General features: G+C 41.3%; 1 protein-coding gene and 2 non-coding genes across 3 annotated transcripts; 1 reads left to right on the top strand and 2 right to left on the bottom strand.

Annotated features, from left to right (window-relative positions):
- Positions 1 to 15120: 15120 nt before the first annotated feature.
- Positions 15121 to 15192, bottom strand: Trnah-gug (transfer RNA histidin (anticodon GUG)). The gene has a single exon. It is a non-coding gene; the product is annotated as a tRNA-His (tRNA).
- Positions 15193 to 15239: 47 nt separating this feature from the next.
- Trnad-guc (transfer RNA aspartic acid (anticodon GUC)) lies at positions 15240 to 15311 on the bottom strand. The gene has a single exon. It is a non-coding gene; the product is annotated as a tRNA-Asp (tRNA).
- An 8312-nt stretch (positions 15312 to 23623) lies between these two features.
- LOC140953790 (uncharacterized protein F54H12.2-like) lies at positions 23624 to 25000 on the top strand. The gene has a single exon (XM_073403175.1). It carries the CDS (start codon positions 23624 to 23626, stop codon positions 24998 to 25000), a length of 1377 nt encoding a protein of 458 aa, XP_073259276.1.
- Positions 25001 to 25253: the final 253 nt, after the last annotated feature.

Genomic DNA, 25253 nt, shown 5'->3' with positions numbered 1-25253 from the left:
GCCTGCATGAATTATGGATTTACATATTTTTTAGTCACCCGTTAATAATATAAAAGATGTTAGTAGCTTAGAAACGTGTGTTTCCCCTCTATCCCTCAGTTTTCTTCCTTTCTTTCCTTCAGCTAGTGCGGAAATTCAAACCAGCCTCGAAAAATGTGGCATATAAAGTAAAATTAGGCTACAATGTGGATTTTAGTCACTCAGTAGCCGGTAAGCCGCAAGGATGCATAATTTAAAGAACACCGGCATTCAAAACTGAACTGTAACCACCAACTAACCTTTTTCCTTGATTTTTTTTTCTTGGATAAATGTTTTAGCTCTTGTTCAATCGCTTCCATTTTAAAAAGTGTCATTGAAAATAAAGCAAGATCTTCTATAGTAGCATTGATCAGACAATGACGCGCAAGTTATGCACTTTTACATGTGTATTTTTCACATTGCAAAGAACATTTAATTTTACTTTTTTACTTTTTTTTTTTATTACCTACGAAAAAAAGTTTCTGTATTGCTTGAATTTGCTCCTGAGTCAAAACTCGGTTGTACATCCGCATCTGAGCAATTCTGCCTTTGAAGTACCTGCCATCACCAGTCTTCACACCCATTCTGATGCTACCTGTGTGGCCAGTTCAAGGCCCGCTCCAATGTTTAACGTCTGAACCACAGCTCCGTTGACCCACAGTTTGGCTTCGCCAGAAGAACGGTCGTAAGATGCGCCAACAAACTTCCATCCACCCGCGAGGTTGGTATGCACCAAATGGTTGGTAGACGAATAATCTCGTTTTACGAAACGGACAAAAAGTTTCCCGCCGTGAACAACCCATAAATGAACACCCCGGGTTGAACCTTTCTCGTAGCTGAAAAGCGGTCCGTCTTTGCCATCATAGTAAACCCAGCACAGCATAGTCATCGAATATCGCACGTCTAAAGGTTCTCCAATGCTGTTGGGAAACTCGATGTAGCTATTGGAGCTTCCAGAAAATTTATAAGAGTAGTTAGGTCTTCCATCGGGCCCTGGAGCCAGAGTAACCCCACGCGGAATCCCTTTTACCGCTCGGTTGTTAATCTCCTTGGCACCGTAAACAGCATTGAGGGGGAAGAAGGCGACAGGATCTGGAAATTGCGTAAAGAATATTTATCATTATTTTTGAAGAAACTGAATTTTGATGCAATGGATTTACATATTTTTAATCACCCGTTAATAATATAAAAGATCTTAATAGCTTAGAAACGTGATTTTCCCCTGTATCCCTTTTTTCCCCTTTCTTTTCTTCAGTTAATGTGGCATTCAAAAGTGGACTGTAACCACTAACCAACCTTTTTTCCTTGTTTCTTCTTTCTTGCATAAATGTTTTAGCTCTTGTTCAATCGCCTCCAGTTTTGTTTTCATTTCTATGATTATTTTCTCGAGCTTGGGTCCTGCGTGGTTGCAAGAATTTTCTGGCTTTGAAGGTGGGTTATTCTGGCATTGTGTTGTCGCGGATTCTACCGTTTGTAGGAGCCACAGAAAGCAAATGATGCCAGAAAAAAATTATTCTGTATAATGTTTTGTACTGTTACACCTCTCTCAGTCGTGTTTAAAAGAAAATAGTGACGAGATATGAAGCTAAGAACTGTCCTTTTATTTGTCTGTATCATAGGGCGCTTTCCATTCAACAAAAATCCCGGTTTGAAATTTCGGAAACTTCACGTGCTCAATGGAACGGTACATTCCGGTTGCACAGACCCGACCCAAGCCACAGCGCGTTTTGCTACACTCTTTTTTTTATATAAGAATATATTTTATAAGAATATCGAGGCTGAAATTTGCGAAATTTTAAGAATATTTTAAGAATAAAGCCAAGGCTGAGATTTTGAAAAGGATAGATATAATTTTGTGAGTTGAAACATCTGTAAATACAATAAAATTTTATGTTTTTAACTTAACCGTATAAAATTATTCCTTTCTCTGAACAGCGAAACTAGCCAACAAAACGAAAAAACCTGCACTAGCTATAGCAAAATGTTCAACGCTAATGACAGTTCGATGAACGGTACATGTAATACATATACATATACCCCAATAAATTCTAAAACGGAAATGTCATAAGCTATACTTTAAGAATAATACAAGAATATTTTCAGCCTAAAATCGGCAGAAAAATAAGAATATTCAGCCTGGGCCGGAAACAACATTCTTCGCAGCACACTCATAATTACGCTCTAAAAGAGAAAAGTAAATACTATTTATATCCTAAAGAACACTCGACTGTCGAAAAGGGGCCGTGGAAAACTAAAGGCGGAAGAAACCTATTTCGTGTAGAAAGCCTGTGAATGCAAGTGAAGGTAAAAAATTCTTGTGAATTGAAGCGATACGTTTCTCAGAATATTCGAACGATTCGAAGCAATTCCTGGAACTGTACGGTAAATAAATGCGGTGTTTTAGCCAATTTGTATTCAGCCAGGCTTTGTTGTATTCATTTAATTCAGCTTAATTGATAAATTGCTTTAGTTAAATATCGTCGACAGGTTTCAGACAAATAATACGTTGATTCTCACGGACTTTTGTACAATTGTAGCTTGATTACACACACTGTTTTTCACCTACGTGTCGTGTTCCGTCAGTTATTTGACAAAAATTGAAACTGATTCAAACTATTTGAGATGTCATGCTTTAGTCAAAGCACTTCACTTTCCATTGGAAACTACTTGTTCCTGTAAGCAGGATAGAAAAGAGCGGTACTGGGGACAACAATTTTGGCAAATGGAAAGGGGCATTTCGGTCCGACCGACCGAAATGACCAGACCGGTCACAGTGGACCAGCTTCAAAGCTGGTCCCGAATATTCCGGTCGAACCAAACCGAAATGGTCCGTTCCATTTGATCAACCAACCGAAATTTCCAGACTTTTGGGTTGAATGGAAAGCGCCCATAGTTCATGCGTGTCGAGATATTGAGCACTTCAGAAGTTTCGAGAGCACGAAAGAGGCGTAACTCTAGCCTCTTGAGTGCTTTCCAAACTTCCCAAGTGCTCAATATATCGACATACCCACTGAAGCATGAACTAATTGTTTTATAACAAAATCAAAGCGATCAATGCAGCAGCTAACTACATAGGGGAATCCTTCTGGCAGTAAATTTCAGTCAGATCTTGGTCAAGGGAAAGGAAATTTGGTTCGAGCTAGAGGGGAATTCGAGTTATCCGAGATCGAGTTATCGAGGTTCTACTGTATTCCCTACTTCTTATGTTGGAGATTTCTTGTTCGAGTAAATTAAACAAGAGATATGTATCCTTCCACGGATTTCGATTTTCAGGTTTGACCAAAGTCTGCACCTTAAGACTGTTTTAGTTTGTTTCGATTCTTTTCGGCGTGAGTTGTAATTACTTATAATAAGACAGTGGCGGATCCAGGGAAGGGGCCCGGGGGCCCCGGGCACCCCCTTATCTTTAGACCAAACTGAGGTCCGAAGAGCCTAAAACAATTTTTTTGGAGACCGCCCCCCCCCCCCCCTCCCCATCTAAGGGTCTGGATGACCGCCCCCCTCTCCTTATCTCAAGGTCTGGATCTCTTTGATCTTTGAAGTCAAATTAGCAAAAAATAAATTGCGTGGTCTGATTTGCAGTGATCAATCTTGTTATCGTAGAGAATCATGAACGTGACCGACTATTTCTGAAAAAAGGCCGGTTCTTTGTTCTGAGTAAACAAAGCTGGTTCAGGTTGTGATTTCTAGTCATCCCTTTCCTTTGTTTTATGAAGATAACCTTTTCACCCGGAATCTTTTCAATTTGGAGTCAGAAAGTGAAATGTGCTAAAAACAGCTTTCGTCTTATAAAGATGACTCATTATCGTTCGATGCGGTGCAGTCATGAATCCCTGTGCCCTGCAGAAGAATTTGATTTGCGCTTAAACATGCATTTAGCTTTTTTATATAATCTTCCAAGTATTGACTGGTTCTGTGTTATAAATGTACAATTCCCTGCAGAGTAATTCAACTTCGTTGCCTTAAACAAATAAAATATTTTCAAAAGTTTCATTATACCAAGTTAATTGCTAGGTCTGTCTATGAACACTGGTCTGTGAAAAGACAACTCAATTCTTTTAGCGTCAAATGCGGCGAAAGTGCTCGTGGCACATTTATTTTGTCTGCAAAGGGAAAAAAGTGCTACCGTGAACCAAGAGAATCTCGTGCGTGTCAGTATTGTATAAATCGCCTTTAATCGCCCCGTTTTAGCAAATCACCAATGTTATTCTTTCGTCGCCATATGGTTGATATCCTGTGGTAGGGTGATGAATAATTGGAAACATGATTCATTTTTGGGTGCCTCTTCCCTAAAGAAATATCCTAATGATCTGGAATTTTTATTTGATATGAAACTTTTGTCCAAGTATTTTGATTGGTTTAAGGCAACGAAGTTGAACTGCTCTGCAGGGAATTGTACATTTATAACACTGAACCAATCAATACTTGGCAGATTATATGAAATAGCTAAATGCACGTTTAAGCGCAAATCAAATTTTCGCTGTGGCTATATGGCCGTTAACCGGTCAAGGTTTTCAAAACACTAAATGGCCGGCAGTCCTATATTATCAGTAAATTTCACAAAATCGAAAGATTCTAGCTAATCTTAACTATCAGATTAAGACAGGTCAAGCGATCCTGAAATGCTTTATAGATCTCAAGTCTAGTGTTTGGTTTACGCTGGGCTCAGAAGACGAAACCGTGTTTGTGACACTTAGCACTTTTTTCAGCTCGACTGCCGGTCAAGGTTTTCAATAGCCTGCGAAAACAACCGTTTCTCCTTGCTCTTCGCCGCTGGGGACGTTTCGCGTAGAGGAACGTCTGCGACTCAGCGGCAGAAATTCCATACTGATGGCGCAAATCAATGTTTACATAATAAATCCGGTAGTCATGGGGTTCCAAATATAAATTTGTCCACTTTTACGTGTCTTCTGCTCGATTTTGGTAAAGTGTTGTGTTCATCTGCCAACGAGCCCCAGCAAAACTCAAATGCTTCTTCTAGAGAACACTAGATTCCACAAATATTGACTGTTTTGTTAGAGATTCTTCGCATTTACATTTGACCTTTGTGGCCTTTTGTCTTTTGTCTGTCATTCGTAAATAATAGCTAAAACAATGTAACTACTCCGTCCACCAATCAGCGCTTCTGACCGGATTCCGGACAGATTTTACGTCATCAGTATGGAATTTCTGCCGCTGAGTCGCAGACGTTCCTCCGCGCGACCGCGCGAAACGTCCCCAGCGGCGAAGAGCGAGGAGAAACGGATGTTTTCGCAGGCTAGGTTTTCAAAACACTAAATGCCCGGCAGTCCCATATCTCAGTAAATTTCACAAATCGAAAAAATTCAGCCGTTCTGAACTATCGTAAGTCGTGATCCTGATCAAAGTCTCTACGCGTTAGTTCCCTTCTGGAGCTGAAATACACTTCAGCATTATCTTGTTGACGTTATGATGAAACAGCTTCAGAAGGGAACTAACGCGTGGAGACTTTTCCCGCCGGTTTTCCGCAGGAGACCGCATCAAAGGTCAAGATGTTATGACGTCAAACGTCGCCTGTCACGCCATGCTTTGGACAGAGAATAGTAACGAACATCCAAAGACTCGAGACCAACAAAAACATGATATAGAAATCCCACAAAACCGGCTGGTTTGATCAGGATCACGACTTATGATAGTTCAGAACGGCTGAATTTTTTCGATTTGTGAAATTTACTGAGATATGGGACTGCCGGCCATTTAGTGTTTTGAAAACCTTGACCGGCAGTAGAGCTGAAAAAAGTTCTAAGTGTCACAAAACACGGTTTCGTCTTCTGAACCCAGCGTAAACCAAACACTAGACTTGAGATCTATAAAGCATTTCAGGATCGCTTGACCTGTCTTAAGGATGGTGCCCACTAATGGGAAGTATTTTTTTCTCAGATAATGACTACGTGAGACAAGTAGATCATATCAGCGGCTATTGAAATCCAAACAGAAAACTGGGGGTAACGGCGCATTTTTCAGAGATAACTGCGCTTCAATATGGAGAAAAACGCTGAATAGGCATTTTTTAGAAAAATGATAAAAAGTTATTTTTCCCCCAAATTTCAGAGTGTACACGTAAACTAGCACAAATGCAATGATAATTGCAACAAGGTTTCAAAATAAGCAACAAATGATAACACAACAACTGCTCTTTATACGTTTTTTTTAAAGTATCAGCACAACTGTATACTCAATATTAACTTCGCTATCGAAGGTATTTGAGAAAGTTATTTACGACCAAACTTGGAATGCATTTCATAGCGTTTTGTCCTCAAACTTATCTGGATTTATGAAAACTCACTCTTGCTGCACTGCATTGCTAAAAATGACGGGAGATTGGAGGAACAGTATTGATAACAAGGAAGCTGTAGCGGCGGTCGCTGTGGACTTGAGCAAAGCGTTTGATGCCATAAACCACAGCCTTCTGCTCGCGAAGTTGAAGGCCTATGGCTTTTCTCCTCATGCCTTGGAACTGATGTCCACCTACCTGCTAGGTCGTCAACAATGTGTCAGATTAGAAGGCGTATGCTCTAACTTCAAAAAAGTTAAATCTTGCGTTCCTCAAGGTTCACTATTGGGGCCGTTGCTGTTCAACATATTCATTAATGACTTGAATTTCTGTGTTCCTAATGTCTCATTGCGGCTGTACGCTGATGACACGACTGCCTACCTGTCTGATGTATCTCCCACCATTCTAGAATTTTCCTTCAACAAAGATCTTCAGACTCTTTCGTCGTGGTTTGAGTCTAACCATTTAACAGTGAACAGTACTAAGACTCAAGCATTATCTGTCGGACCCTGTGCCTATCGTTATTCTTTATTTCTTAATAATGCTAGAATAGAATTTCTCCGATCTATTAAGATTCTTGGAGTTACTCTAGACAAGGACCTATCCTATAAAGAACACATATCAGATCAACTGAAGAAAGTCTACGCGAAGGCCTCTGCACTGAGAAGAATAAGGCGTTTTCTACCTCATGATGCAATGATAAAACTTTATAAAGCATTTATATTACCTCATCTCGAATACTGCAGTCCTTTGTTTGTAGGCATAGGTACGGGTCAACGCAACCGTCTCGAAGATGGCAACTGTTATATTTTGAGAACATTAATCGGGCACAACAAGTCAATGTCATACGACGAGCTGCTCACTACGGCTAGCATGAAATCCTTATATTGTAGGCGCTTACACCAGGCGTTAATACTTCTTTTTAACTGTTTAAATGGTACGGGACCTACTTATATTGGAAGCCTTTTTAAATACAGGCATACACCGTATAGGCTAAGAGGCGAGGGCTTGAATTTGGAATTACCTAACTTTAATCTTCAATTTAAGAAGAATTCTTTCACTTATTCATTAGCTAAGTTATGGAACAGTTTGCCTTCTCAAGTGCGTCTTTCAAGAGATGCTAATGACTTCAGAAGTAAATTGTACGACTGTAGCTTTTTAGAACGCGTCTTATAGTGCACGATTGTAGCCTTTAACTGTTTTAGAACGAGTATTATAGTTTTCCTAGTCACGTTTTTGGTATGTGGCTTTTTAGTCGGTTTTAGCTTTTTATATTTTATGTTTTTATTACCAAGTTTTTTATATGTATATATTTATTGAGTTGTTTTTAAAATTGAATAATATTATATAGCTGTAGTTATTATGGGTTTTATTTATACACGTTCGTATTTTGAACGAGTTTTTTAGCTCTTTGACGCAACGTGTTAAAATAAATGATTGATTGATTGATTGACAACTGGGAAGTTATCAGCAGTTACCCCTCTCCACGCGTTGCCTTAAAAATAGTGTAAACGACATTTCCCCGAACCAAAAATTGATCGTTTGCTGAGTAGGCTTATTTCTTTCATTTGGTAAAATAAAAAGTAGGGGTTACCACGCGTTCTTAGAAGTTAAATTGGTTGATTTCGACCTTAACGCAAACGCTTTGGGGGTTATTTACAATTTTTCCCACCCCCTCCCTGCTCAGTTTCACTATTGCTTCACTCAACGCGGAGTACTCTGGGATATCCACAATGGCTGACAGTCAGAGAACAACAACTCACAGAAGAGAGCAAAACAGAAAGTGAAGCACGACATTTCACGGACTATAAGGAAAGCAAATTATACTATTTCATTCAACTGGAGCTTCTCCGTCTCAAAAATTTAACAAAAATGTTTTGGAGAAGAGCAATCCAAGGTATTAAAGATTACTTCCAGCGCACATAGAGTAGTATGGCGAGCTCAAGATCCAAGGCCTGCGCTGTAAACAAACCACTGAACTGTAGTGGAAAATAGTCGACAAGGACTCTTAGACAGGTACTCTTTCAATCGTTTGCTTACCTGTACATGTCCTCAAGATTTTTTTAACTGTAGATGTAATATGGATTGTAAACCTTCTATCGTAGTCTATCATTTTACCTGGTACCTCGATCGAATATGTTATTAAACTTGCATGCATTCAGTGAGCTTATATCTATGCTTTGCGCTATCTCTTTCGGGCTTTGCCAGAAGTTTCATACTACATAAATGATTTGCATATATAGACTCAAGTTCCATACATGATCATGAGCTCTCTTTTAAGAAAGCTGAATACTGCGAAAGTAGTTGTACCGGATGCGTTTATGTACCCTCATATATAAACTGGGCTAAAAAAAATCATTTTATATATTTCGTTTTGATTTTTTTTTTACTGTAGCATTCCGTTTCATGTTCATTCACTATTTTTTCGCTCCTAAATGTTAATTTTAGTGTCTGTTAAACCTAAGAAAGTCTTGGATTGGAAATACTTTATTTACCTTCCGTCTTTAGTTTGTAAACAGCCAAATGGCAGCTTATGTCTAGATGTCCAGATTAGGTGTGGCGTGAAATTGAACCTTAAGAAATGCTATCTACACGACGAGCTACCCAATGAGTCAATAATTTTAATGCTTAGTACTGCCAAAATGCTTAAATAACAGTGATAATAGTAAAAAGCATAACATTTTACGATTTTTTCCACGATGAAAGTGTTTCCTTTGCGGTCCGCAACTATTTGCAAAGCTGCGATCTCAGCAATCCAAGCAATCTTGTAATAGTTTTTTTCTTGTTTGTTCGACAAATAAAAGCCTTGGACTCTCAATAAAAGGGACATCTGTATGTACTCGAACGCTTTAAGTCTATCTTCTGGAGAATAATTGCATAAAATCTTACAAAGTTAAAGAAATATTCGGGAAAGTGTTTATAGCCGATTAGCCGATAAAACGCGAAGGACGCGAGTGAAAGGTAACCTTGCAGTTTCTCGATTAAGCGGAGGACTTAGAGCTATTTTTCTTCTGATTTACTTATCCTTGCCTATTAAGAGCCAATGTCTGTAATTTTCGAGAATCGCTTGACAGTCGTGAATTTTTGAATTTCTTCATCTTTTGCCCAAATAATCTCTATAGAACACTAATTTTAAAAATAACCTTAAAACTTGTAACAGCTTTTTATTTTTTCAGGAATCAGGCAAAGTTTGAAAAACTCTAAATCGGCGCTCTTTCGAGTATGAAATTGGCGAAAATTGAGCATTTTCTTTGCGCTCGTACATAAAAACGGAATAATGTCTCTAGATGAAATCAAGTCACAAAACAGACACACATTTTTACTATATAATTCAACAATTAACTTTAAATAAACCGTTTAAATGAGACTGTACCGGCCGCAAGAAGAAACACGGTTTCAGCACTTTTCAAAAATGGCAAATTTGACCTAACTTCACCATCGTAAAAACCCAGTTGGTACATGGAATTTCAATATGAAACAAGAACTGTATTGAAGCATATCCTTTGCTGTTGTTTGTGTTAAAATATTTCTGGCGGCATTCCAAATGCGCACCGTCGAGAGACCAAAACCTGAAGGATATTTTGACACCAGGAAAGCGCGTGCAAAGAGCAAGTTTCGGCGCTTGGAATATTAATCCTTTCAAACATAAGTTACTTCGACATTTAAACCCTAATCAGAGTTGTAACGGGTTCAGATTATATTTCGGCGTTTCTGTTTGGTTTAACATGATTCCTTTCAACTGATTTTTGCGATAAACCATAATGAAGAGACACGAATACGCACTTCAAATCACAGTTAGTAGAGGGGAATATTGTCGAAACACTCGCTTGCTATAGTTTTAATTGTTCTGAAACCTTAAAATCAGAAAAGTTCTTTACTTACCTGAACTTAAATGCTAGACGGGGTCACAGTATCAAAAAGTAAATTCTGCATCAAGGCAGAATCAAAGTTAAGTTTGTGTATGTTTTCAATCTGTCGACACGAGGGAAGATGACATTCCGGAAGTGCGTGACGCGTAACGCGCCAGAAAAGAAATTCCTGGTATAAATGTTTTACGGTGCAAATCTTTTATGTATGTTCGTTTTGCATCTGGCACATATTCAGACTTGGTTTGTGACGCCTGTGGCCCCAGTAATGCTGAATTTATTGTGATCATAGAAAAGATGTCGTGAGTCATTTGGTATGCTCCTGAATTGTTAGTCACGTGAGAATGTAGGGCAATAACCAAACATCGACCCTACCATGCTAATGATAAAAGCAAGGTTTTCTGCATTTACGTTAGGTGACCTTTGTTTGATCCACAAAACTGGCGCTTGAAAATAAGAGTTTGTCCTCACCATTGCTAAATGTTTGGTTCCGGGTGGCGGTGCAACAAATCACGTGGTACCGTTCTAGATCAGGCTACTGGCTGCTCATAGAGAGGTCCACATAGGCACATTGATTGATGACTCTGTATGGCCTGAAGAAAATGATTTACGCAGACGTTCTCTGAGCGACGAAGGTGCAGCTTTTACACTCTTTTTTCGTTTCGAAAATGGACCAGCACGCGAGCGAAGCAAGCGCGCGAGAGAGATCCCCTTGCGCTAATGGTCAATAAATCCCCTGCGGTTTTTATTTTTATACGCGAAATCGACGATCTCCAAAGAGAAAATAGATCGAAAGAAAAAGTAGAGGGTCTCTGAATAGGCTACGAAGGTGCTTGCTATTATTTTAGTGAACGTTACAAGAGGTCTCAGGTGACAATGGTAATGTCATGAAAAGTCTACTTAGTTTGTTTAAGTTTAGGGCAGGAAGAGGAGATGGGTGGGTTGGTTGGCATTGGGTTCTCCATCAGGATCACGGGTTGGGTTGGTACAGTAAGCTCTTAAATGGACTGAGAGCGGCTGCCAGTGGCGCCTTTGTATGCTGCCCTCCGAGCTTACTGTTCACATGTTAAAGTATTGTAAAGAGGGCACGTTTGTTGTCCTCTCATCCACGACTCTTCTTCTCCTTCTTCTTCTTCTTCATCAACCCTACACATACAAAAATTCATGTCTTTATCGCTGCATTTAGAGCTAGCAGACTTTGTTTGATCCACAAAATTGGCGCATGAAAATAAAAGTTTTTCCTCACCACCGCTAAATGTTTGGTTCCGGGTGGCGGAGAACAAATCACGTTGTACCGTTCCAGAAGAGCCTACTGTCTGCTCATTTAAAAGGGGTCCGTAAGGGCACATTAATTGATGACTCTGAGCGGCCTGAAGAAAATGATATACGCAGATGTTTCTCTTTTCGAAAATGGCCACAGACTTCTCTCCTCACTCCTCGCTGCTAGGCGGTCGTTTTTGCCTTAGGGATACCACCACGAAGGAGTTTTAGCACACAGTTCACTGCAGGTGCAGACCTAGCGAAAAGGGCATTCTCCATCTGAAATTTTAAATCGATATGAAAGGCTATTTTCAGCCTCTCTCTTTTCAGCGCAACGTATTTGGTTAAAAGATGATAAGTAAAATGGCTGAGGCATTTTAAAGCATTTTTTCATTTGGGCGACGGGTTTTGACGTTATGAAAAAGAACTTGTCAGTCTTGTCAGTAAATTGGTTTATTTTCTAGCCTGCGAAAGAGTACCGGGGGGTGATGGCGGAGAAAGCCAGGTGACTATTCCTTTTTTAGGCGGGAGCTAGCATGTACGAGCATTCTGGTCTAACGCCATAATGTGTAGACTGGCCTATAAGGGGCGGGGGATCAGATCGTCAACAGCAGGTTGAGGTCTAGCCAGAAGATACCCTTGCTGCAGAGTAATTTAAACATGTTAAATACTTGTATTTCGCTCATCAAATGTGTCCATTGTCCATTGTCGATTTGTGGTTTTTCAGGAATGTTCTTTTGCGGAGCGTTGGCCAATTTTTCTTTAAACAGTTTTACTCGTTTCCGTTTCCCAGCTCTACCTTCGTGTTGCATATGGCGTACGTGTGTAGCTAAATCCCTCAATTCATACTGAGGTGATCGACAGAGAAGTCTATACGCCAAGCGGGGTTAAGATTAGTTTATTACAAGCAAAGGCTCGGAAGGCTAAGTGCAAATAAAAAAAAACTAGTGTGAAAAGTTTTGCAGACTCGGCGTACTCTATTTGTTTTCTCTCTCTATTTGAGTTTCGGCTTGTACATCCTAAAATCAAGTTTAGTTCGACATGTTTTGGGGAATATAAAATATAAAAATAATTAAAAAAAAAAAACAGTGTTAATTGTCATTTTATTTTTTCTTGTAAACTCGTGCGATGATTTATCCTTGTCTGTACAGTTGCGTGACAAGACTCAAATCACACACGGGCTTTCATCACGCAGCACGGGGTTTAGTCCGTGGTTAAACGACGGAAGATTTCAGTAAACTGCGGCCACTTGCAGTTGAAACGACCGTGGTAAGTAAAATTCTTAGAGATCTCGTATCTCATTTAGAGCTAGCAAGCCGTTTCTAGTGGTTTTATTTTAGGTGCAGAAACTCGAGGTCAATATTTACACTCAACACGAAATTAGCAGCGTTGTCTTTTTCAGCTACCGTGCGTGCAATCAAATGCAGTGTTAATCTACTTAGTTCTTTTTTATAACCATCAAATTGAAAAGTGTTTTTCAAAAGATCTTAAGAGCTTCCCGTAATGTGCCCCTTGTAAAAGAAGCTAAGTTTGCAAAAACGTTTGTGAGCCGACACTCACGGCTAGTTTGTTGCAGCGTTCCAACGTGCGAAACTACCCTGCACGTTTCGGTGTCTCAGCGACGCACTTTTGTAATGCCGCCAAAAATTTTTTAACACAAGAAACGGCAAAGGATATGCTTTAAAACAGTGTTTGTTTCATGTTGAAATTCTATGTACCAATTGGGTTTTTTCGATGGTGAAGTTAAGTCAAATTTGCCATTTTTGAAGAGAGCCGAAATCGTGTTTCTTCTTGCGGCCGACACAGTCACATTTAAACAGCTTATCTGAAGATAATTGCTGAATTATAAAGTACAAGTCTGTGTTTGCTTTGTGACTTGATTTCACTGAGAGATATCATCCTGTTTTTATGTACGAGCGCGAAGAAAATGCTTAATTTTGGCTAATTTCATACTCGAAAGAGCGCCGATTTAGCGTTTTTCAAACATTGCCCGATTCAGGAAAAAATAAAAAGCCGTTACAAGTTTTAATGTGATTTTTGAAATAAGTGTACTATAGAGATTATTTGAGCAAAATATGAAGAAATTCAAAAAATCACGACTGTCAACCGATTTTCGAAAATTACTGACATTGGCTCTTAAGGGATTGTAAATAGAAATTGTTTTTCATCTGTTGAAACATGACGCATCTTTTCCACAAGAAAAAAACTAGAACCTCCCAGACTTAGAGGAGACAAAACCAGTCCGCGTGTCCTGCGTGTTGCGCATTTCTTTCGCGTCGCGCGCGACTACCTTGGCATGCGCAGAAAATGTGCGCAGTTACAATAGTGGGCACCGTCCTTAATCGACATATGATAGTTCAGATTAGCCAGAATCTTTCGATTTTGTGAAATTTACTGAGATTATAGGACTGCCGGCCATTTAGTGTTTTTAACACCTTGACCGGTTACCGGCCATATAGCCATACTGCGGGACACAGGGATTCATAACTGCACCCGGCATAGAACGATAATAAGTCATCCTTTATAAAATGAAAGCCGTTTTTAGCACATTTCACTTTCTGACTCCAAATTGAAAAGATTCCGCTTTAAAAGTTTATCTTCATAAAACAACTAGAAATGACTAGAAATCACATCCTGAACCAGCTTTGTCTACTCAGAACAAAGAACCAGCCTTTTTTCGGAAACAGTCTGTCACGTTCATGATTCTCTACGAAAACGAGATTGATCACTGCAAATCAGACCACGCAATTAGTTTTTGCTAATTTGACTTCACAGATCAAAGAGATGTTATTACCAGTTATTACAACTTTTGCTAAACAGAAGCGAAACAAACTAAAACAGTCTTAAGGTGCAGACGGCTTAGGTCAAATCTGAAAATAAAAATCCATGGAAGGATACATATCTCTTGTTTAATTTACTCGAACAAGTAATCCCCAACATGAGAAGTAGGAAATGCAGTAGAACCACGATAACTCGATCTTGGATAACTCGAATTCCCCTTCAACTCGAATCAAATTTCCTTTCGCTTGACCAAGATTTGATTGAAATTTACTGCCTGACAACTCGAATTCCCCTGTGTAGTTAGCTGCTGCATTGATCGCTTTGATTTTGTTATAAAACAATTATTTCACGCTTCAGTGCGTATGTCGAGATATTGAGCAAGCAGCATTGGTAGTCTGTTGGGTCCCCATTGTTCTAGCAGCATTCTGATTGGTGGAGAGGGGTAATCGAAAGGAAATCGGAAATATCTTAGAACGAGGCTCGGGTGTAGTCGGAAGTGATCGGGTTCGGGTAATCGTCGGAAGGGATCGGAAAGCGATGACATCATCGGAAGTGGTCGGCAGTCGGAAGTCGTCGGAGCATAAAGGAAGGACATTTGAGTTGTTATTATACAATAGTCAAACGTGAACTTATATGTGTAAACGAAGAAGTCAAGTCAGACACGTGGGAGAGGAAAAAGGGTCCCCTGCGCAGGGCGCAGGCGCAAAGCACAACGCATGCGCAGTACCAAAAATAGAAAAAGGATGTAAAAAGGGAGAATCGAACTTACAACCTTGGGATGTTGGAAAAGAGGGAAGCCCGTACTAACGTTAACACCATATGCTAGCGCGTTCCGAACTTAAAGAAAGAAGGAAAAATTAATAAGTCTTTCAGATATTGATAAACGATCAACGTCTAAAAGAAGGTCCCGATCGGGATTCGAACCCGAGCTTTCTGTGCCACAAACAGACGTACTAACCACTATACAATCGAGACCACCACAAAGAATGAGAGTAAAAATATCACACTTTATTAAAAAACAACGTCTCGGCTGGGAATTGAACCCAGATCTTCTGCGTGACAGGCAGAGATACTAGCCATTATACTACCGAGACCAACTTACAGAATCTGTGTAAAAATGAGAAACTTTATACAGGTATATTGAGACTACGTTTAAAGGTATCTTGAAGTTCCAATAAAGCGTCTGGAAAATCGTAAATGTTTCTGATCCCCACAATGGCCGTTTTGGGTAGAAAGGTGGGTAAAGCAAACTGTTCTTCAGACATCTGATCACAGGCGTAGAATAGATCTTGATCGTGTCTGTACCAAAACCAAATATTGCGTTGCACATCGTACACGTACAGGATTTTCCTGAGAAGTTTGGCCATTTCCACTGCCCAACCGGTACCTCCAAAGCATAAGTTACTTTCAGGTTGAAAGCTTGTAAAAGCCAGTACCATTTCTGCCTGTTTCACAACATGATAATTTCGGTGAATGTATTGTAAGCTGATGGGATTGCTCAAAGGTTTGTTCAATCGAGCAGATACTTGGTTCGTGATCGGAATGGCTTCTCTCAACTGTGAATGAGTTAATGGAGACAGGTATTTGCTTCTTGGGTGACAAGGTGGAATGAATATCTGTACAGGTAAACCAAAGTCTCTGGCAAAGCGTTCTGCTTCTAAATCGACTCCGTTAGCGCCACCACTAATAATCGTAAAAGGTTTCACGTCTGACATCTTGCTTCATGGAATGAAAGAATCACATTGTCAAAGGGAAATATAAACAGATCAAACAATGATGTCTTGACGTCAATGTCCAGAGAATGAACAATGCAATGACGTCATTGCCCGGACATGTTCAAATCCCACAGGACTTGAGGCTTTTAGGAGCATAGTCATCAAAATAAGTAATGGCTTTTTCACAAACATGTTCAAAAATCTCTTTGTTATGGTTGTACTTTGGAACGTTCGATAAAGTTGAAAAGGGTGTCAATGTTCCTTCCAGAAAAGGCAGTGTTTAATGGAACTCAAGCAAGTCACTCCGTCATTTTATAATCCACATCAGGTGTTCGATGCAAGAATTTAAAAAAGGCTGTCGTTTCTTTGTTCAGTTGATTAAAAATCTTTTTGTTCAAAGCATAGAGATTGTAATTCAACTCGTCAAAAGTAAACTCTGTATTAGCCAAGGCTTCAATGAGCAAAGCGCGAATAAACTCTTTGTAGTTGGAAAAGTTTCCAGGATCTAGTTTTTTCAACAACGTGTCCATCTTAGTGCACGGTGTCGTAGCCATGTCGTTCTTCCAGGTTTTTGAGAACGGCTTTGAGTCTTGTCAATTCCTCCTGGGCAGATTGAAGTTGCTGCTTCAACGTCTTGATTTTCTGAACTAAACTGGCGCAAAAAATCACGGCTTCTCCCACAATTGCAAACCACTCGTTATCAGTCATCACTGATGGTGAGTCAACAACATCACTTGCTTATATCGACAGTTCATGCTTCACTGACTTGTCCACCCTAATGTATTTCCTTTGGGACTCGTCTAGCTTCTTTTTGAAAAACAGGGTAAACAATGTCACTCGGTTGAGTCATGGTGGTCAAATGAAATTTTATCACACATCACACTTTTATCGCCAATTTTCGCATACATTCGGGTAATTCATCCTCATAAGAAAAATCCCATCTAGGGTCTGTTATTTCTCTTTCAAAAATGTACTGCACTATTTTACATTTGCCATCGCAATTGTCTGGCACCCAATCTAATCCTAACCCCTTGGCAAAAGCATCATCTTTTTCTTGAATACAATAGTCACATAGAATCCATTCCAACAATTCGTCACAACGCTTTTGCCACAAAACACGCTGAGCATTGACTTCTTGGACCGAGGGCTGAACGTGCAAGGTTTTGCGTAACCACCAACTGAGCTTACACACCAGGACGCGGGCGCAATAATCATGCCAAACAGGAAGCTTGCCATCACTGTGATTTCTACACCAATGTATAAAATCGCTAGGTGACATGACATTCGTGGTACCTATAGGCAGGTCATGGATCTCGTTTAAACCGATGGGAAGGTCCACGGTAGGGATATCCATGGCTTGAAAAAGCTCTTTCAGCGGTGGAGTAACATCTAGCAAACCTACAGCGGGGCAATCGGAGGGACAATGAGTCTGGTACCATCGTTTGACATCGGCAGCAACCAAATTCTGATCTCGTCCAGATGTGTCGTCAAATGTTAGTCCATGATCGTACTTCATTTGCTCATCAATACTCATTTGGGTCTCATTGGAAAAAGCAGACAAGTCATGTCCGGGAGAATAAGACAACAAAAGATGATGATATCCATCTCGACTACATAAACCAATTTCTCGATAGAGAAAAAACTCATCGGTGATTTTAAAGCCGTGACAGAAAGCAACAACTCCAATAGTCTCCATACTTGGAGAGTGAACGAAGTCTCTGGGTAGAGTCATGCTATTTAAAAGGAACGCGAACGTGACTAGATTCACGTCATCCACCCAAGCGTAAACAAGGTATTGACGTCATGGCCTAAACTTGCCCGCTCCCCAGGGAAGGATTGACGTCATGAACCAATTCCCTTAGGACCCAAATGCTCAATAAAGTAATGTGTTCAAGTGAAAAAGTCATTATGTGCAAATTTCAAGAACCGACCGTTCAGCAATTGCAACGAAGCAGAATGTCGGAACTTCAGGATACCATGAACGCTATATTTGGTTCCTCTGATGAGGAGTCCATAACTCGTCCTGACGACCCCAAGATGGCGAAGTTGGAAAAACGAATGATTCAACCTCAAGTACTAATTCAAGGAAGCAACAAACGTCCCAAAGGCAAGAAAACCAAGAAAACAGTGAACCCTAAAGAAGTGATCGACGATCCACCATATGGTGGAAATGAACTACGAGTCATTCCACCTCAGCCAACAGTGCCCACCAACCTTCTCATGCCTGGTCCGTCATTAGCAGGAAACAAAGAAGAGTATCCTAGACCGTCTCTTCCAAGCTATGAAGAGATGATGCTAGATGACATGTTCAATGGTCCAAGCTCTATGGAAACACAACCTGACCTAGCGCCTGTGAAAGTGTTGGAAGAGGGAGTAGCAGTGACCCAAGAGGATCGAACCGTGGAATGGTGGCCTGCGGAGGAACCAGAGCAACTGGCTAACATGTTGGAGTATTTGGAAAATGAAAACAAACCACTGCATACCAACTTTGTCCTTCCTAACCAAGGACAAGTCCTGTGCTATACCTGCCCGGTCTTTTTTGGCAGTATGCAGAACAAGCAGATTGTGGCGGAAGCCTTGTGTAACGAGATACACAGCAAAATACTCAATCAGTGGGGAACCCTTAGCTGTCGTTGTGGATTAGTGCCAAAATTGCAGTTGAGTCAAACACCCAGAAACATGAACAAAGTCTTCCTAGGTTGTCCCAAACCTCGAGAAGCCAGATGTGGGTATTTTCAGTGGATCCATGAGCCCCCCAAACCCAACTATGTACCCAAGACAGCCACCCGAAAAGCCCTGAAGAAACGACTGGCGGACATGGTCAGTGACAGGATGAGCCTGGAGAAAAAGCAGAAAACCGAAGGAGGATTTCAATTTCCTTAAATTGATGTAAAACGTGTGATTGTATTAAAGTTGTTTTTGCTACGTGAGTGCATGTTGTTTGTCATGTTTTACCCTTTCCCTGGGGAGGTCCATTGACGTCATGACCCAGACTTGCCCGCTCCCTAGGGAGGGAATGACGTCATAGGAGTTTTGTTAAATACACGGCATGTGTTGAACCATGATCAGTTATCATCATGAACTTCCACGGGAATGAACCATTAACCACCGAGTTTCTCCTAGTATTTGGGGATCAAGAGAAACCCTGTCCCTCGTATTATGGGAAAGACGAAGATAAGAAAAAAGTCAAAATGGTCCTTGAACAAGAGATTCATCCTGAAGTCCATGCCAAATGGGGTAATCTAATGTGTCATTGCCAATTGATTCCCAAGATGCGGTTAAGTAAAACTGCCAAAAATCTCAACAAAGTATTTCTCACCTGTGGTGGTTCCACTCAAGACGCTCGCTGCAAGTTTTTTCAGTGGATCCACACCCCGTTGTTTCGACAAAAACAAACAGACAAGAAACCAAATCCTGTCAAGACCTGGTTGCAACAAGCAGAGCAAAATATAGAGAAATGGAAAAAACAACAAACCGACCATTCCTGGTTCAATCAGTTTGCGGAATCCGCCAAACAACAAGAGCAGCAGCGGCAGACCAAACAAAGTGTAAATCCTTGGAAAAAATCCCTGCCAAGTACCTTTCATTGGAGTCCCGAGATAGCGGAGGTAATCAAGAAACGAGACCAATGGGATGACATCAATGCCATGGCCAACAACGAGTTTCAAACCTCTGTGTCGAAGACCTTTGGAAGCTTACCTCCTAGTGATGCCAGTTTAGCGTCCTATTTGCAAAAGAGGAAAAATCAAGGCAAAAGTCTATCGCCTGCAGATGAAAAGTATTTGCAAGCCTGTCATCAGCAGTGCAAACCCGTCACAGGATTTTGGCCTCAAAACGAAAAAGCCATTGCTGAGTTTGTGAAGAGACCCTGGCCCTTTGGTGACTTGCCGGAAAAAGTGTGCAGTTTGGCGTCGTATTGCCGTAAACGAAAACAACAAGGGTTACCGTTAACCCCAGCCCAAGAACGTTTTTTTGAACATTTAGTAGATTTGCACCAAAAAGACCTTAACGAAGGTCCTACTATAAGATGTGTTAATTTTTAAGAATAAAACACCCTTTAAACTCCTCATATTGTTGTTTGTTCTTTTGTTAGGGTTAGGGTTTGGGTTAAAATGCTAATGAGGTTAGGGTTAAACCCTAGTCCCTTGGGGTTAGAGTTATGGTTAGGGTTATTTTATTGTATGAGGGTATTCTTGTCCCAGAATCCCCATTATCCTCTACTACCATGGGGTTAGGGTTTGGGTTATAAAGCCACACGTTTTACCCTACAGCGTTCATTGTTAGTTCATCATGACAGCTAGGCGCTTGTTAGAAATGACCCAGGCTTGGCATGATTGTGAAGTGGAATTGAAACAACTCCGAGCCCTTTTACAGGTCCGAGATAAACAGATTGAGGTCATGAAAGGGGAAATAGCTGCATTACAAACAGATAATGCTCAATTGCGGTACGAGTTGCTCTGTCCAAAGTGTCAAAGTTATCTGGATTCGAAACAACCCGGTGATACCATTTTGGCCATACCATGTCCTTCATGTATTGGAACGGAAGGGTATGCCAAAAACGTTTTTGAAGTATAAAGCACAGCCACCTCCTCATAGTTATCATTGTTCACCATGAACACCTTAGAGTATAGATGCACTATGTGGATTTGTCAAAAACTAGCCCAAGACAGGCCCATTCCAGAAGAGCGCTGTGCACCTATTGCCTTATTTGAGTATATGATGGACACACATCGCAGTTGGGGTCGTTACGCTATTTACATGACATGGTTGCATCGTCATTTTCCCACTCAGGGGTCTTGGATTTTTCACTATTTAAAGACATACTATTCGTCAAGGACGTATTCATTGTCCTATTTGTTAGCACAGTGGTTCATGTATCATGGCGCAAAAACTGTCGAACGCCTATGTCGATCCTTCCCAATCTGGCTCGTTAGGAGGTGTGGCTAAATTTGCCAAAGCCCATGGACTCACTCAATCCAAAGCCCGTCAAGTCTTACAAACTTTGTTGAGTTACACGTTACACAAGCCCCGACGTCGCCATTTTCCTACCTTACCCGTCATGGTCTTTAAAGTCGATCAACAGTGGGTGATGGATCTGATGGACGTCCAGAAATTAGCCAAATGGAATAAAGGTCACCGGTACATTTTAACCGTGGTGGATGTCCTGTCCAAATATGCCTGGGCCATTCCCATCAAAAACAAAACAGGTGCGGTGATGGTGCAAGCGTTACAGACGTTATGGAAACAAGCTAGCCCCAGACAACCTCAACGGGTGCAATCAGACGACGGGACAGAGTTCATGAACGCTAAGGTGCAAGCCTTTTTTAAAAAACACCAAGTAGACCATTTTTCCACCCAAGGGGATACAAAAGCCGCTTTAGCGGAAGTGTTGATTAAAACGTTAAAAACCAAACTGTATCGCTATTTCACTGCCGCCAATACCCTCACCTACTTGAAAGCCCTTCCCCTCATCGTGGAGCAATACAATCACACCGTTCATTCCAGTATTCAAGAAAAACCTGCTCATGTGACCCCGGACAATGAATATTTGATTTGGAATCGATTGTATAAAAAACGGTTACGCAAACGGGCTCGTCCTAAACTGCGTGTGGGAGATAAAGTACGCTTAAACAAAAAACATCGGGTGTTTCAAAAAGGTTATTTGCCTGGTTGGACAGAAGAAGTCTTTTTAGTCCATGGGATTTCAACCATCCGCCCCGTTGTCACCTACACCCTTACAGAATGGAATGGTACACCTATAAAAGGCACATTTTATGAAGCAGATCTTCAAAAGGTTTTACTCCCCGATCAGGCATTATTTCGGGTGGAAAAAGTGTTAAAACGAAAAGGAAATCAAGTGTTTGTTGCGTGGAAAGGGTGGCCCAAACAGTATAACAGTTGGATTTGGAAAAAAGACTTGCAAGAACTATGAATGAATTTCGTATCACTCTCATCAGTGATCCCACTGATGAATTTCCCAACAATAAAAACAACAATTTTAAAGTCCGTTTACCCACCATATTGAATTTACCGGGAGACACTTGGCAAGCGAGTTTATGGAGTGTCTCCGTGGCTGACGAGGGACATAGTCCCACCGTTCTTTCCTCTAATCAGGATATAGGGTTAATCAAATATCGTTATACATTTACCCAACGTCACCAAGCAGCGGATAATTCATGGTTGGTGGACTTTAAAGCCAAAGACAAAGAGGTGACCTTAAAGGACGTGATGGGAAACGATTTTCCGGTCACCTCAGGTATTCAATTATGGCATAATATTATCACCCACATGGATCAAACCATGATGAAAGATGTGACGACCACCTCAGTCGCTTGGAAAACAGTCAAAAATGAAGCAGCCACTGTATCCTTGAAATCCACTTGGAAACCCACGTTTGAATGGAAACAAGACACGCTGGTTTTAAAAGCCGTCCCTCCTCAAGATGTCTATGCTCGCGATGCGGCCAATAAAGTGCAACCCTTATCAACCGTTGGGTTTCATGTCGACTTTGCTCAAAAGTTTGGCCTCCTTACCAAAGACAAGAACGACAAGTATCAATTAGGACCCAATTTAGACTATGCATTACCCACCAATACCTATAATGATACCACACTTCCTACGAGAACCAATCAAAGGTATCAGTGGTTAGGAGAACACTTTGTGGGGATTAAACCACACGATTTAATGGGAGGGAATGAGTTATTCAAAGTCAAGATCGAGGAAGGAAAGCAGTATATGTATCTCACCCGCTACGTCGATTGGCAATTCATAAACTTAAATGCCTTGTTTAATACACATGTGGGAACCATCAAACAAACGGTGATGTTGTATTGCGATGTAGTCGAATCGACCATCGTTGGGACCCAAAAACATTCGTTGTTGAGAAAAGTGGAATTGGAACGTCGGGGTCAGGGTCGAGCTACGGTAGAACCCCTTCATCGCGAATGGATTCGACTGCGCAGCAAACGAGTGGAAATCATTGAAGTGTCCCTCGCCACGCCTCGTGGATCCTTGTTGGTCCTACCTACAGGCAAAACACTCGTGACCCTAGGGTTTCGACGAGTATAAAAGAACCCTCTCCTCTCTGATGACGCAGTCTTTCATCATGTTGGGTGGGTCACTCACACGATATCATACCCCCACTCTGAAAGGAAAAGGGTTTTCACAAGAGTTGGTCAAATTAGCTGGACCCACATTGCTTCGATCCATTGGACATGGCCTTGACGCGTATGAAAAAGGAGCGTCTGCCGCAGAGGCCGTTAAAAGTTCAAGCCAAGTGTTAAAACGAGGTCTGAAACGTAAAATTCCCGCAGCCGTAGGTCGTTATGCCAAAACCAAAGTTAAAGAAAGCTATAAAAAGAAACGACAACGCGTCAAAGACATTTTAGGCGTGTAATCATGCAACGTGGACAAAAATCACAATCCCGTGTGAAACATCAACGATCCGTGGGTCGTTACAATTCACCCTACCAACGGGGTGGCACTATTTTTAGCCCCATGAATCCCTGGTCCATGACCTCCTACAGACCTTATGGGATAGACCCTTTGAGGCTACGTCAATTACGAAAAAAGGCGAATAGACGCGCTAAACAGAAAGGAGGACGTTTGCACAAAGTCACTTATCCATGGACCACCAAAGGTCGACAGTATAAAAGGCGTCGCAGACGACGTTAAGCCATCACTCTGTCAACATGTCATTGAATCTGTTCGACGTCCCAGACATTGACTATCGGTATGAAGCCAAACGTTGGATTCCTTTCAAACCTGCCAATACGGGGAGACGACCTATTCTCTTTACGGTCCCCTCCTCCGAAGATTACTATGATTTAAATGAAACTAAGTCGGAAGTGAAAGTACGTATGAATACGACAGGCACAGGAGGTCTTGATGATGATGAAACAGCTGCCTCAGATGGCAATGACACAAAATATGTGTATTGTGTCAACAACTTTGGGCATACCCTCTTTAATCAAATGAATGTGAGCTTCAACGGCGTATTGATGACGGAGCAAAGCAATGCCTATCACCACAAAGCCTACGTAGAAACAATGTTGAATTACAGTCGTGAAGAAGGAAAAACCACCCTGGCTGCTCAAGGATGGGTCAATGAACTGAATGTGCGTGCTTCATTAACCCCTACCAATGCTGGTACTAATGATAAGCCCAATCCCAGTGACTGGGATGGAAAAACAGGGCTCAAGTCCTTAACCCGCCGTTTGCTAGGCAAAGCGTATCATACCTTTATGATCAAACCTCACGTGTCCGTGTTCAGAACCGGCAAATGTCTGGTGCCAGGGGTTCAAATTGATCTAGAACTCTATTTGAACGACAGTAACCTGTTTCTCTTTGGAACGCCAGACACGACCACCTCCGTAGGCAAAAAGATTCCCACCCTAGAAGACAATGACATCTTTGTCACTTTGTGGATGAAAAAAGTCACTCTCAATGCCTCCGTGTATACCAGACTGCAGAAAGAACGTAGCCTTAGTAAAACCAAGAAAGTACAATATCCTGTGGTTCGCAGTGAAATCAGAACCTACTCGTTTGATGGCCATAGCACTCAATGGCAACAGGACAATGTTTTCGTGAACAAAGTTCCTGGGAAGGTCATTATAGGATTAATGAATTCCACCAATTACCATGGAAGTCTGCAACACTACCCCTTTGCCTATCAAAAGTTTGGAGTGACCCGAGTCCGACAAACGATTGACGGCGAAGAGTACCCATACAGATCGTTGGAACTCACAGGCAATACCAAAGCAGAAGATTTGGTAGGGTATGACCGATTCCTTACTGCCTCTGGGGCCTACAAACATCATAAAATACCTATGATGCGGCCAGGGGATTGGGGACAAGGCAAAAATTGCACCCTGTTCATGTTCAACAATGTTCCAGGCGATGCAGATGACCCTGAGTACAGAAATCCCAGACTCACAGGCAATGTCCGCTATGAAATTGACTTCCGCGCAGCGGTGGGTCACAACATTACCGTGGTGATCTGGAGCGAGTATGAAAATATCTATGAAATAGACCAGTGGGGCGGAATTCTTTATTCTGTCAACAGCTAAGATGGAGTTCGTAGCTCTGAGTGATACGGTCCTGAACCACTTAGCCAGACAAGATCCTGACTTGAACAAAGTGTTTCGAGGGGTGTTTCCAGCGGACAAGTTACCGACCGTTCCCAAAACGAGAGTCTTGAGTGATGCTTACATTGTCAACACAGACCCCGAAGGTCAACCTGGGGAACATTGGTTAGCTATTTGGACGCGAAACCGAGTGTGTGAGGTCTTTGATAGTTATGGCTTGCCCTTATTCACTTAC

Source organism: Porites lutea, chromosome 12 (assembly GCF_958299795.1).
Source record: "Porites lutea chromosome 12, jaPorLute2.1, whole genome shotgun sequence".
NCBI lineage: Eukaryota > Metazoa > Cnidaria > Anthozoa > Scleractinia > Poritidae > Porites > Porites lutea.
Note: the sequence above shows the minus strand (reverse complement) of the source record. Positions and strands in the feature narration are given on the sequence as shown.

Bases quoted from the DNA above. Each gene is read 5' to 3' on its own strand.
- LOC140953790 (XM_073403175.1), top strand. From the start codon at position 23,624: ATGTCATTGAATCTGTTCGACGTCCCAGACATTGACTATCGGTATGAA.